Raw genomic sequence first — 15,021 nt, forward strand, 5'->3', positions numbered from 1 at the left:
ATTGCTCAGCCTGTCAGCTAAACTAAGCATGTCTGTTCTGCCGATAAGACTGTGTTTAGCCCATCATTGAAAGTCAATTCTCCGAAAAGTAAGGAATATGTTTTCAAAACATGGTGCCAGGGATAAGAAATCGTCAGGCACTGTAGGGACTCTGAGGGTCATGGTCTCACACTCAGTGAGCTAATTACAAATCCAAAATAAGGGGACAATGTGCATTTTAATGTTAAAACCCAATTTGTGTTCTCAGAAAGAAAGGGAATGTTTTTGGTTTTACAAACAGTTGTTTGGTCCAGTTTTTTCCAGAATGGCAGTCCTGTGCAGAGTGCCAGCTCCTGGCTCTTACCCCAGTGTCCAAACAAACCCGCAGCCCAGGAGAGCAGCTCCACTGCTCATGACCTATTCTCCCAGCACAGTCTCCAAGGAAACGGCCTCTGCCTTGCCACAAGTTATGGGAAGCCAGGGGTAACAGCACTGATTTTTGCCCAGGATAGCTCTCTGATGCTGGCCTTGTTTCCATGGCTACACAGGAGGCCTCACACCACACTCTGGGGGTTATCCACTCTGCCCAGAAAGTGCAGTGCGCCGGAGTCCCGCTCATAGACAGCAAAGAGGAACGGGCTGCTCAGGGTCACATCCAGCGCCTCAGGTGACCCAGGCTGCTGGGCAGACACGGTCGGCTGCTCTTCCTCTCCTGCTTGGAGTTCAAAGAGGATGCTGTTGAGAACCTGCAAAGCAGAGACATCTCTCCTTTAGGAGGAATTACAGGCCAGGGACTGGGCTTAACTGCGTCCAGGGAGGACACATGCCAGAGGAAGCATGCACACGCCTGTCCTCTAACTGGAGGCTGAGCACCAACACCCAGCCCCATAGAGGTTCCTGCTGAGTGTGCCCCATGTTCTCATCTCTACCTGCCATCTTGATGGTGCTCCCCAATATTTGGCTAAACAGCACAGTGGGATCACATTCCCTGTTACCCAGCATCCTTGCAATGCCAACAGTATCCAGACACATCCTCTGCTTTACATAGTTCTCTGTCTACTGCTAAGATGCTCCCCAAAGAAGCTGCAGATCAGGGCATTCCCCCATCCTGATCTACTACAGCTTCATGGAGGATGCAAGGCTGGACTAAGTGGGAGCAGAGATGGGCCTGGATCTAAAGATGCCGAGAGGGCGAGGGGAGACCCCTGTTCCCCAGAGACTGGGAACCAGAGAGCTCTGCAGGGCGGACTGGGCTGCTCTTTCCTTTCTGCCCTACTGTGCACAGCCTTCTCCACGTGGCCACCCACCCTCCCCTGCCGGGGCAGCACTCACCTCTCCCACTCTCGGGTTGGTCTCGCCAATCTTGCCCAGATTTGCCTCCGCACCCAAAAGGGTGGGCAGCTTGGCCTGAGCCAGCAAGTCCTGCAGGTTGTAGGACCCTCGAATCTCCAGCTGAGGCAGGGTCAGGCGGATGACCCTAAGGAGATAATGCCTTTAGGGGGTCTGGGGAGCTCCCACCCGCTGAGAAAGGAGACTAAGTGCTCAGAGGTGTAGCTACGTCCTGAGCTGAAACAGTCCCTGCAGAAGGAGGTGCACAAGACACAGCTGGAGAAAGATGCTCTGGGAGCTGCAAGACTCACAGGCTCCTCCCAGCGTTGTGCGAACAGGAAGTAATTGCTGGGGAAAGCAGACTGGGTAGAGCTGCCTTGAGTTGTGCCGGGGGCTCCAGGGGTGCAGCCTCCGTGGGTGGGCACCCATGCTGTCTCATGAAGATAACCTCAACAAATGCCGGGTGACCCAGTTCTACTCGGAGCGAATTGGTTCTTTGGTCTGAAGTCAGTACCCTGTCTGGGGCGACTTGCTTGCACCTCCCCAGGACGGGTCACACAACACAAGACATTGTCACACCAAGGAAATTCTCAGAAACAACAAGAGAAACCTCCTGAAATGGGAGGAGGGCCTGGGACACCCATTGTGGAGTTCGCTCTCAGCCTGGCTGCATAGGGAGCACCTTCCCTGGAAAAGCCAAAGATGCTTCTGAATAATGGGACAGGGTGTGTCGTCCCATCGTCCCTGTCATCCTGGCACCTGGGAAGCAGAGGTGGGGGTACCACAAACTCTAGCTGCTCCCTGAAAGCCAAAAGGCTAATAAAATAATGGCCCCTGTGCGGGATAGTTTCATGTCAATGGGACACAAACTAGAGTCTCAACTAAGAGATTGCCTCCATGAGATCAGGCTGGAGGCACATCTGTAGGGCGTGATTGAGGAGGGGAGGGCACGGCGCATAGTGGGTGGTTCCACCCTGGGGTGGTGGTCCTGCTTCTATAAGAAAGCAGGCTGGCCAAGCCAGGAGGAGCAAGCCAGTAAGTAACATCCCTCCATGACCTCTGCATCAGCTGCTGCTCCCCCCCCCCCCCGTCTTCCTTCAGTGATGGATTATTATCTGGAAGCGTAAAGCAAATAAACCCGTTCCTCCCCAACCTGCACTTCGGTCATGGTGCTTCCTTGAAACCATAGTAACCCAGACCAGCCCCAGTTGGCTCATTGCCACCCTGTGGAGAAAGGTGGCCTCGGAGACAACAGCCATACCAACCACACTGCTCATGACGGTGGGATGGGGGTGAGGGGGCGGTAACAGGACACACCGTGGACAAGCTGATGCGTGAGCATGCAGCGGATGCCATTCACACAACTCTACTTCCCAAGGGTCTCGCTTCCTACCGAGGAGGTGGGTTCTTTATCCGAGTCAGGAGGTCGTGCTGGAAGACAAGGGCCTCCACCCTGTCGAGATCCGAGGTGCACTGGGGCTGGATCAGCAGCAGAGTTGCACTCTCACCCAGGGGCACGCGTGTCATGGAGAAGTTGTTCTGGGCGTCACTCCAGTGCGGGAAGTTGCCAGTGCCCGAGAGCATGGGCACAGACACTGAGGTGCTGTTGTCCACCCAGAACTCATGGAGCCCAGCCAGCTGGGAGAAGCCTTTCATCTTCCCTGAAAGCCAGAGACCAAAGGAAGCTCAACAGGGGTAGGATGGGGAGGCAGGGGCGGGACTCTTCCACCATGGCTCCTGCCTCAGCTTCCTCGCCTCTACTCCTGCCATGACACTATCCTGGTCACCCTCAGGTGCTCTCTGATACTATTGCAAATGGCAGCCACTTGGAGTTTCACAGAAGAGACCCCCAAGAGTAGCAGAAGACACGGCCCATTACGGTGTGGAGTCTGAGGGCTCACATCTGACACCCAAGGGACTTGGTCTGCTCCGACCTGACCAGACAAGCTCAACCCTGACCCAATCTGGTTTGAAAACTCACTTTTTAAAAACCGTAGACATTATGGTCTGGAGAGATGGCTCCCTGGATAACTACTTGCTCTGTGGGACTGATGTCTGCTCCTAGAGTCCCAGTAATAGCCAGGCATGGCTGTGTAGGTCCACGATGCCAGCACTGGGGGTGGGGAGATAGACCCTTGGAGCTCACTGGCCATCCTAGCAGAAATAGTAAGTCCCAGGTTTGGTAAGAAACACCATCTCAATATATATGATAAATAAATAAGAATAAATAATATAAGACACCCAGCCTGTTCCTTCATGCACAAGGGCATGCACATACACCACACTGTACAAAATAACAAAAAGGTAGGTATTTTTAGAGCACCATTCAATTCCCAGCAACACGGAGCAGCTGTTCAGCTTCCTGAGTCCTGTTCTCGCTGTCTCCTCATGGAGTCCTTTGAGGCCAACACAGACACCCAACTGCGCAGGAGCCCTGGCGCCTGCTCTGAGTGGACACTCAGCCGGATTAGACAAACCTGCCATGACCTATCGGAACCCTGTGGCATCACCGGAGCCATTTCTCTCACCGACTTACAGTTACAGCAGCCTGCTAGGGACTTTGCCCCCCCCCCATACACAACATATTTCATTGCAACTGCCCAAGCTCCTGGACCAAGACTCCACTGTCCAGTTATACGTGTCCAGCATCCTTTGCCCTGGAGACACGTATAACTCTACAGTGAGCATTGTATACAGTGAACACATTGGGGCAGGTATGAGTATTCTTTCCCCCTCCTCCCCCACCCCACCCCCATCTCTGCTGCTGCTGCTGCTGCTGTTGAGGGCAGGAGTGAACTGGAGGCAGGTAGGAAGGAAGCATGCTCCAAGCTGAGCCACCCCACCCGGATGCCATGGGCTCAGCCAGCACTGCACTCAGACGCTGTTAGATTCTCCTTGTACCCCAACACTGACTTCAGTCTCCCCATTTACCATAAAAGGGGCGTTGAGGAGTTCAAGGAGATAGGGCTGAGATTTAGGTTCAGGCCCAGCTCTGCAAAGGATGCCCACAAATCATGTGTCCTGTTGTATGAACTCAGGGGTCCCTGGTGTGTCTTCAGCAAGAAGGGATTGGACATGATTTGGCTCTACCTGGGCTCAGACTGCATGGAAGCTGAGCCATTCCCTAAAGGCCACGGGAGTGGCTCACACCTGTGGCCCCGACACTGAGGTCACTGAGGTAAGCCATATCACAGAGAGCTGAGGTATTCAGTGAGACCCTGTCATACACATGCACCTCACATGAGACAAATCTGACAAATCACCTCAGGGACCATGGAGATTTGCAGTTTGGAGGGGAAAGCACTGCATTTCAATCTCTAGCAAAAAGAGAAATGAGAAATGGGACAAGGCTACAAGAGAGCCCCTAAGCTGTCTGTTTCCTGTTCTCCCTGAGCTCCCCGGATCCCTCCCTGTTCACCAGCCCTATTCTGGGCTGAGTAAACTTCCCCTGATCCTGTCCCCTGGTGTCATGGAACCTGCCAGGGCCATTCAAGCTCTAAGGACATCAAGTACTGGGCCAAGAACACTGAAGAGACCATGAGCCCCAGGCCTCAAGGCTTCCTAGATACAAATGCTTAACTGTCGCTGAGGGGACGTGGAGTTTGAGGCAGTCTGCAACCTCACGGTGTGAGGAAGACGGTCGGTCGGTCTGGCAGATGGAGACGGGCAGGAAGGGCCAGGCAGCAGTGAGGTCAGCACAGTGAGAGCATCCAGACCTCTGAGCCTGACACAACTCATTCCTCACCTCTCCTTCCTCCCCCTTTCCCCTCCTCATCTCCTTTTCTTCCCTCTAACTCTCTTCCTCTTCCTTCATTTTCTCCTCCTCTTTTTCCTTCTCTTTTTCCTCCTCTTTCCCCTCCTCCTTTTTCTCCTCCCCTTCCTCCCCCTTTCTCCTCCTTCCATTCCTCCTCCCACTCTTCTCCCCCTCCCTCCTCACCTCTCTCCTCCCATTTCTCCTCCACTCCTTCCGTTCTCCCTCCTCTGTTCCCTCCCGGCTGGCTCTGCAGTCTAGGCTGTGAAAACAGGCTTCCTCTATTACAATCGGTCACCAACACTGTTGCCCTCTAGAAGTGCTCCTTCCTCAGTGATAATCCTCCCAGGGTTTCCCGTAGGGACTGTGGCTCGGTTCCAGGTTCCTTTTATTCACCAGCCTCAGGGCTGCCTCTTTCCCCAGGCATTCTGACCTCACCCTTTCCCAGTCTCAAAGCAGGCCAAGGTCTTTCCCCATGTGAATTTATAGACTGCAAAGACATTGTCAGAGTGGCCAAGTCATCCCTGATTCCTCTACCTCTGTCCCATGCTGGGATATCTTCCTGCTGGTCCCCATCAATCACTCCTTCCCTAGTAACCATCAGTCTGAAGATCTAGGGCCTGGCATATGTTCCCAGGACTGTGCCCCTGGACCAATGCATGCCTTTGGGTGGCATATCACACACACACACACACACACACACACACACACACACACACACCTGCAGTGTCATGGGCCAAGGTCTGACCTCCTAGGAATAAAACTGTCTTGCTCAGCCCACTGAAGAAAGATCATCCTCCCAGGGTTTGCCCTCTCTGAGCCCAGAGGCTTTGCAAGGATATTTGTCCTTGGTCTTCTCTAGCCTGTTACAAGTCCCTTCCACCTCACTGCTAGTGCTGTTCCCTGCAGTGCTGCCTCAGGCATTTGTCCTTGGAGGTCTCCATACTTGCTGATGTTTCATAAGAAACCTGGAAGGTCAGGATCTCCCACCTCTACTGCCCAGTCTTACAGAGAGCAACTTCCTGGACAGGGATATACGGGCAGCTCCCCATATGAGCAAGCAAGCTATGTGTTCCTGGAGCATGACCCAGCCCAGAAGGGCAGTTGGGAAGGGATATCCATCTTCTAGGGGGTCGCTAGTTACACAGAGGCAGAAACCTGTCATCCCAGTTCATCTTTCACCTGAGCCGTGGGGATGCCACAGAAACCCAGTGCCACCTCTGGTGCAAGCCATTGTCAATGACCCAAGCGTTTGCCTCACCTTGAAAGTGAACATAGGTGTTGAAAAGTAGGGTGCTGTCTGTGCTGACCCCCTCCAGTGGCGAGTTCATCTTCCACCCGGTCACAGCCTGCACGAACCTGTTGATTCTCTCAGTGGCAAGAGCTGGGTCTGTGGATAAGTCCAGAGAGCGAGGGAAGATGGCAGGGGCGAAGGGAGCCAGGCTCTGAACAAATGGCTGCTTTAGGCGCAGGCCTGGGGCAGTGAACAGGCCCACCACGGTGGACAGTAGCAGGGGTGTCTGGCTGCTGCTCCCACCCTGGGTGACCAGCAAGCCCTGAATAGCCTGCAGGGCAGCGAGGACCTTGTGTCCGTCCAGTCGGGAGGTGCAGTCTCCGTCCTTCACAGGGACACCCAGCAGGACCTGCAGCTGGCTGGCTGTGGGATCCAAGGCTCCAAGGTAGAAAGAGACCAGGGTGCCAAAGAGGGCCGGTGGAGAGAGGATGGCCCCGCTGGCCACACCTCTGGCCTCACCCAGCATCTTGTACATGTGGAAGCCCATGAAGTTGGCGATCATCGCGACCTGGGCAGCCCGCTGCCGATCCTCAGCCTCTAGCTTCTCAGTGGCCAGCACGAGCTGGTCACGCAGGATCTTCTCATCCACCGGGGAGGTCTTGGCCTGGATGGGCACAGGCCCAAAGGTTGGCTCTGGGAGCGTCTCCACTTTGGGGTTCTCCAGCTGGGCGCAGGTGCTCTTGCTGTAGTAGAGGAGATGGAAGGGGTGGATGTACACACGGTCCCCAGCTGTCAGGCTGACCCAGGTTAGGATGCAGAAGATGGTGGCCTTCAGGCCTGCCCTCGTGGGAGTCATCACTGGTCTTTGTGCTTCCCTCTGTGTGTCCTGGAATAACATTTTGGGAGAGAGACAAGTGGTTATTTGGAGCCCTGAAGCCAAACTTTTAGTTGCCCTGGTATTCACGGTGGCTGTGTGCAATGTGCATTGTATGGCCGTTCCTGCTCTCTGGGCTCAGGCTTCAGAAGTAGGGCTGACCCCTCATCCCCATTCCAGGGTCTGCAAGTGTGTTTGTACCTCTGCTGGGTGTCTTCAGAGCCAACGTTTGCCAAGTGTCTGGTGCTTCTATCTGCCCATTGCTATCGGTTTCTGCTTTTGTTTGCTATGTATTTAAAAACTCACTCAGGGCCAAAAGCAAGGCTGCTGTAGATGGCCCAGGAGAAGGCACCTACAGCTGAGGTCAGTCAGGAGAAGGAGTGCAGTCAGAGAGCCCTGGAGTTTGACTGTTTGGGGACAGAACCCAGGACCTCTTGAGTTGCTAGGTGTGTGCTGCTCTGTTACACCCCATCCTAGACTGGCTGGTTCTGTGTCAGCTTGACACAAGCTGGAGTTATCACAGAGAGGAGCCTCCCTTGAGGAAATGCCTCCATGAGATCCAGCTGTAAGGCATTTTCTCAACTAGTGATCAAGAGGGAGGGCTCAGCCCATTGTGGGTGGTGCCATCCCTGTCCCAGCCCATTGTGGGTGGAGCCATCCCTGGCTCAGCCCATTGTGGGTGGTGCCATCCCTGGGCTGGTAGACCTGGGTTCTAAAAGAAAGCAGGCTGAGCAAGCCAGGGGAAGCAAGCCAGTAAGTGACATCCCTCCATGGCCTCTGCATCAGTTCCTGCTTCCTGATCTGCTTGAGTTCCAGTCCTGACTTCCTTTGGTGATGAACAGCAATGTGGAAGTGTAAGCTGAATAAACCCTTTCCTCCCCAACTTGCTTCTTGGTCATGAAGTTTTGTACAGGGATAAAATCCCTGACTAAGGGCTGGAGAGATGACTCAGCAGTTAAGAGCACTGACTGCTCTTCCAGAGGATCTGAGTTCAATTCCCAGCAACCACATGGTGGCTCACAACCATCTGTAATGGAATTTGATGCCCTCTTCTGGTGTGTCTGAAGACTGCTACAGTGTACTTATATATAATAAATACATAAATCTTAAAAGAAAGAAAGGAAGGAAGGAAGGAAGAAAGAAACCCTGACTAAGACACTATGTATAGATTAGGATGACTTGAAAGTTCTGATCCTCCTGCCTCCACCTCCCACACCCCACCACTTGTAGTTTGTAAGTGGGCTAGGGATCAGCCCAGGCTCTCGCATATTCTCAGAAAGTATTCTCCCAAGGAGCTACATCTCTAGCCCTCTTTTGACTTTTTATTGTAAGACAAGGTCCAATAAGTCGCCCTGGCTAACCTTGAAACCACTCTTTATCCGAGGCAGCTTTGAGCTTGTGACGCCCCTGCTTCAGCCCCCGACACAGCCAGGATTCCAGGCTCCGCCAGTCATCAGACTGTGACTTGTTTGGAGATCAGGCTTTTAAAGACACGACTGGGGTAAAATGAGGCCTTCCCAGTGGTCTCAGATGCAGACGGGCATACATAGAGGGTGACAAGGGACAGGGATACAGATCAGTTGGCGAGGCTCTTCTATGGTAAGCTTAAGGACCTGAGCTCCATCCCCAGAACTAGGTGTGGTACATGTGCATGCAACCTCAGTCCTCAGGAACTGGGGACAGGCGGGCTCCTGGGGCTCGACTCCCCAGGGTTCTCTGGCAAATTTATTTAGCCTAATAGGTGAGCTCTAAGTCAACCAGAGACTCAGTCTCAAAGAAGACGTCATTTGACATGATGTGAAAGGTTGCCATCCAGTCTTGACACACATGTGAACACACTTGTGCATGCACACATGTGCACACACATGTACATATGCACATGAACATATGCACATGTACATACACACACACACACTCTCACACACACAGGGATATCAGGATATAGGAACAGAGAAATCTATTAGAGTCACAGGGAGAGGAGGGACTCTGCAAGCCAAAGGCAGAGAGAGGCCTCAGGAGAACCTGGCTCTGATCATGCCATGGGTTTCTGAAGGTCCTCTTGTTGTCATACTAGACTGTGGCATAGTCCTGGTAGAACCAGGCATGCAAGGGACAAAGGCTATGAGTTCATCCCTGGAGAGCATGTAGACTGCCCACTGGTCTTTGTGGAGCTGTTATACCCACATAGGTGTGCCCTAGGATTAATTTTAGTGTCCATGAGATCCTAACATGCAGCCAGAATCGGGAGCCAAAGCCCAGGTCCTTCTTATCTGTGACACACTCTGGAAGGCTGGATCCCACACAGTGGCTAAAGAAAACCCCATAACTGGTCTGTCTGCCCAGCCTGCTCACCCAAGGTTGGCTTCAGTGGTCTATGGTAAGCCGGGAATTGATTTGCCAACTGCCCAGATAACTATAGGGCACAGAAAAGGCTTGGGGCTCTGGCCAGTCGTGCAGCAGGGGATGAGGTGGCCCTCTGAGCTGGATAGCCTTTTCCCTTGATCCTCAGTCCTGCTCCAGCCTCAGCTAACACACACACACACAGTACATGGAGTTAGCCTGGGACCTCAGAGGACGGCTCCTGAGCTGACTCTGCAAAACCCACCTCTTACTCCTCCGATCTTGGTGGGAGAGGGTGAGTTCTATCCATCCTTTAGTCTGACCATGTGGACCATGTGCTCTTGCTTCTATAGAAGCCAGCCTGGCATGTGGCTTCCTACCCTCACCTCACCCTGGCCACCATGCCTGGGCCTTGGTACTTCAACCCTGACTGGAGGTCACCTTGACCCTTCCTTTCTGCAGCTTCACCTTCACATACACGACTTTTCACCTTCCACTGAGCTCAGCAAACCGCCTGCAAGGTCACTACGTGAAAATCTTAATGCCAGTATTGCTCCGTGGACATTTAGGATGTAGGTCCTGGTGGGGGCTCTGAGGCCACTAGTGGTATGCATTAAGAGGGGCTGCAGGAACTGTGTCTTCCCTTCTTCATTGGTTTTGCTTCCTAGATACATGGGAAGTAGCTTGTTTGGCCAAATGCCATTGCCATTGCTAGCCGACACCCTGAGCAGGTCCCGAGCAACAAGTGTTTCTGAATTTGACCTGTAACTCCAGCACCACGAGCCAAAACAAACCTCTCTCTTTATAAGTTAATAATCTCAGAATGTCACTATGGTGCTGCAAAGGTCACCCTGGCCTCCCACACCCGGGTCATGGTGCTTGCCTAGGCTGCACATAGAATATCTTCCCCAGACAGGCAGGGTACTCTTTGCTCTGCTCTGGTCATCCCACTGGTCACCTTTGGCTTCTGACCGTCCAGTGCTTCATCCACCTATCACACACATCTGGCTCCCCTCACCGCCCTCAAAGAAAGTTCTGTGGTTTGGAAAAGCAAAGTAGAAAACCGTGCCTGTCCCCGCTGGCCCGTCCTATGCAGAGTGACTGTCCTGCTCACTGGTGCTGTTATAAACCGAGGCACAGTAGGGTCAGGACCTGCCTCAGGTCCCTATGCAGCAGGATGAGCCGTGGAGGTGAACATATTGCTGTTCCTATGACTGGCCTCTATCCTTGGGGGCTGTGCCATGGCTGCTGTCCCAGGAAGCGCGTCACCACTGTCCTCAGGCACAAGTGACTGTTTGTTCTCAGCTGTAAGCTAGTGCCAGTCAAGTTCACCCTGAGTGAGATTGTAGCAGGTCCTTCGAACAGAGGGTTACCCCTTCTATTCCCTCCTGACCAGCCAATTCCCTGTCTGTCCTGTCCACATCGAGGTGTGGTTCCAGTACTGTCTTCTGTCACCAGCTCCTCTTCACCACTCGAAGTCTACCCCAGGCTCCCCACCTTCTCTGTACCCAGCAGCCACCAGGAGCACCCTGTGGTGGTGTGTTTGCTATGTGCTCCACTGGAACCTGAGCTCTTTGGTCCTCAGGTTAGCCCACCTTCCTAAGGTCATCCTGGGACAGCCATGGGGGAGTCATCAGTGATGGTTTTTGGGAGCAGACAAGTCTTGTGACCCACACCAGGTCACACAGCTGGGACTCAGACCTGACACTTGATTCCATGAGTGGCATCTAGACACAAGGCACATTGCCTCTTGAAAGAAATAAGGAACCGAGGAGCCCGGGGCAGGCTCAGAACGTAAGAACACTTCGTTGCACAAATATAAAAATCTGGGTTCATGTCCCCTGACCCCTTGTGAAAAACCAGTCACAACCACATACCCCCTAACTCCAGAGATGGGGGGGGGGACAGGACAATCTCCAGGGCTTCCTGACTGTCAGCTTGGCTCCAGCTTTAGTAAGGGACCCTGTCTCAAGGGGCTAAGGAGGACAGTAGCTGGCAGGACACCTGCTGTCCTCCTCTGGTCTCCATCTCTGTTCATGGCTCCTGTGTCTCCACACTCTCCCCTGTGCACACACACACACTTCACATTCATAAATACACACACACACACACACACACACACACGCACACACACTGCACTGAAAATAAGAACAAGACACTATCAGACATTGTCAAAGCACTTCCATGTTACTGGGAGCTCCTAACCTATCCCCAGCCCTAGAGAACCTTAGAACCACGAGGAAGCCTGTTTACAGGGGGAAAGTTGAGGCTCCACAGGACATGGTGAGGGGCCACAAGACACAGCCCCCACCATTGAGCCTGGATAGAGATCTACTTGAGATGATCACGGGACTTTGTCCCTTCTTGTTGCTTGCTGTCTGAACAATGACGCCAAGTCTTCCCTCCAAGCTGGAAGAGATCCAGCAGTCTTGGCCGCTTTAGTGCTGACCCTGTGAAAGTCCCTTTGTTTGCCTCTGAGGACCCAGCTGGGCTCACAGGTAGCAGAAGTTCTGACAATCCCCTAACAAAAGGCAAGCAATTCCCAATGATCCCAGAGTGGTGACCCGCAGGGGACAGCTTACCTGGACATCTAGGCTTTTGAGAGAGGATAAGCAGTCAGTGGTCACTTCTCCTGAAGCACCTGCTACCACAGACTTCTGGCTCCTCACTCCAGGATAAATGCCATCTAACCCTTTCCTGTGTCTCTGTCCAACCCCTGCCTCCTCTTCCTACTTCCAGCTCCTGCCTAGCCAGATATCCCATGAAGGGCCAGAAAGGAACCAAGAGGGCTCTGCTTACCTTCAACTCCAGCCCAGACAATCAGTTATCCTCTGGTGAGCCAAGCAGGCTTATTTATACTGGAGGGGGTGGAGATGGATCTATTCCCGGGCTGCTCTGTACAGAGGCTGAGGGAGGACCCAGGTCGGGGGACCATGGGAATCCAGGCTTGGCCAAGATGGAGCAAGGCCAGGACGATGTTCCTCTGGGTCCCTTCCAGGAAGCCCTAGTGGCAGATGAGCTCCATGCAAAAATGGGCTGGCTCTGAGTTACACTGAGTTACACATTTACCCCAGTTCCCTGGAGCCGGGACCACAGTCACAGCACTGGCTGGGTTGTGAGAACCTGAAGCCAGCCATGCAGACCTTAGGACGTAAGCCCCTCATGATTCACTCATCGGGACATGACAGGAAGGGGCCCACCTGCAGGAGATGAACCTCACATCATCAGCTGCCCTCTGGATGGACGACCTTGAGCAGCTGTCATTCCATTAGTTGCCTGTTCTGCACAGGGGCTTCCAGTGGGCTGTGGGTACACATCACCAGTAGGAAGCACCTTCGAGGCACTTCTAACACATCTAATCAGGCTGGGAAGTCCCAACTGTGGTAAAGCCGTATTGAAACAAGACGCTCTGGTCTTGTGCATGGAAGGCGGCTGAGGTGGAGGTTTCGGAGCGCCGCCCTCGAGTGTGGAGAATAGCCGTGAAGCGTTAGAGAATGAGGCAGCAGGCCTAGGCCTGGCAGATGGCTGCCCCTGTAGCGGGTGGGCCACTAACTTACATCCACTCCTCCGAGCAATCTCTTGGCCTTGGATACAGGCACGACCCGCCTTTACCCTAATGTGGCACGGGGAAGGGAAGGCAGGAAGGGAGGGTTGGCAGAGCAGTCTGTGGCTCAGAAGAAGAGAGATGGACCATGCGGGACTTGATGGTGTCTGAGCTGGGCTATCTCAGTGGGAGGCCAGTTGTAGGAGGTATCAAGGCTGCAGTCATACCAGTCTGCACTCAGGACTGAGGAAGAAGATGCCAGCAGCCCACGGGATGTGCAGGAAGTAAGAGCTCATGATAGGCCAGTGGTTCATGGATTTCCCAGAGGAGCGTGTGGATGCCTTAATGCTGGAGACACAAGAGTTCCTGAGCATAGAGACAGAAAGATTTTTCCTCCCAGTTTCTGACCCCAGATGACTGGATTCTTAAGCTCACTGGACATCTTTTTGTCTGTGCGATGTCCAGTAAATGAAGGCCACAAGGTGAGCTCAGGGGTAGTGACCAGAGAATCTGGCCATGTGATCAAAAGGAGCCGCCCCGTGATGGCAAGGATGCTGCCATTCCTGCACGCAAGGGAGCCTCAGTAAGGACCCTTCGCCCTGGGATCTGGAGAACTTTCAAGCTGAAGAACATAGCCAGGAATGGAGATGCACTTTCCATCTGATGAGGTCCTGCGCTGTTAGCCATTCTGCTTCTTGTCCCCACCCCCCTGTACCTCATTAGCTGGCTATTTCTGTGGGTCTCATAAGAAACAAGTCGTCAGAGGCAAAGCGAGTGCTGAAACAGCTCTAGCCATGTCCAGCGTGAAGAGGCCAGTGTGAGGAAGCCAGGGACAAGTCTGAGGCGTAACCACGCTTACTGACAGTGGGTAGCTCTTGCTACTAAGGCTGTCTGAGCATGGGCCTCCTCTGTGGTAGCCTTTAATGGCTGGTCATCACTCCATCCGGGTTAATACAGGTAAGAGGCTCATTCATTCCACCTGGAGCAAGTATCCCTGTATCGGCAAGTCAGACGACAGGGCTCTTGGGACAGGCTGGCTGTGCAGACTCCATCTGCTCTGAGGAGGTTAGCTGACTGTCCAGAAGTCCCTACGGCCCCCTGTTTCTTCACTCTCTAGGAGTGGCTTCCCTCACCACTCAAGCATGTGCCAGCTCACACCAAGTGTCTCTCCAATTCTTCCACAGTGTCTTCCCAGTCCTCTTTATGGCCAGGACTTTCTCTAAGCCTTGTATTCATGGGTAAGATTATCCCTTGGCTTGTGTTCCCCAGTAGCCCCTCACAGCTGCCAGCCACCTGCCCCGCCATGCCTGCCAGGTACCACATCTCCCCCAGCTATAGGGTCTCACTATGGTTTGCTACATTAATGAGAGCACAGCCCACGCCCAGAACACACAGGCTTGCACTAATTCTTGTGCTCAACTGTTGGAGCTTCCTGAATCCCACGGTCAGTGCACATATAGTTGAGAAACTTCACTAGAAGGAAACTAAATGGGCAATTGTTTTTTGTCTTTAATAAAGGCTGTGCATATATGTGTGTGTGTTGCTTGTCTGTGTGTTTGTGCGAGCATGTATGTGGCTTGTACCCACGAGCATTTATGTATAATTGGTGCATCATGTGCTTCCGTTATTTTCTTGTCTGTGTGACTTGCACATACCTGCATGCCTTGCTCAGTGTGTGTGTGTGTGTGTCCATCTCCATGTGGCTTACATGTATATGTTGTTTATACACGCATATCCATGTGGCTTGCATGTGTATGTTTTATGCATGCACGCATGTTTGTGTATGACAAGTATGGATGCTACCAAGGACTTGGAGGTCAGGACTGTATTGTCCTTTGCTTCTGCTGCTTCTTTGTTCATGGTGTTGGGGTGGGTTTGGGTAGGTACCATAGGACAATGCCAGCCTCCCGGCTCCCTCCATGAACCTGATGTCCTGATAGGGTAAAAGCAAAGGATGCTTTGTCAATTTA

At 53.1% G+C, this 15,021-nt stretch overlaps 1 protein-coding gene across 1 annotated transcript; it reads right to left on the bottom strand.

Moving 5' to 3' along the window:
* Positions 1-209: 209 nt before the first annotated feature.
* On the bottom strand, positions 210-12,124 carry AGT (angiotensinogen). Its single transcript, XM_080936795.1, has 5 exons — positions 12,090-12,124; positions 6,321-7,179; positions 2,702-2,969; positions 1,312-1,456; positions 210-725 (listed from the first exon to the last, which is right to left on the bottom strand). The coding sequence occupies exons 2-5, from the start codon at positions 7,147-7,149 to the stop codon at positions 534-536; spliced, it is 1,434 nt and encodes a 477-aa protein (XP_080792921.1). The 5' UTR covers positions 7,150-7,179; positions 12,090-12,124; the 3' UTR covers positions 210-533.
* Between the last annotated feature and the right edge of the window lie 2,897 nt (positions 12,125-15,021).

Source organism: Micromys minutus, assembly GCF_963924665.1.
Source record: "Micromys minutus genome assembly, chromosome: 24".
NCBI lineage: Eukaryota > Metazoa > Chordata > Mammalia > Rodentia > Muridae > Micromys > Micromys minutus.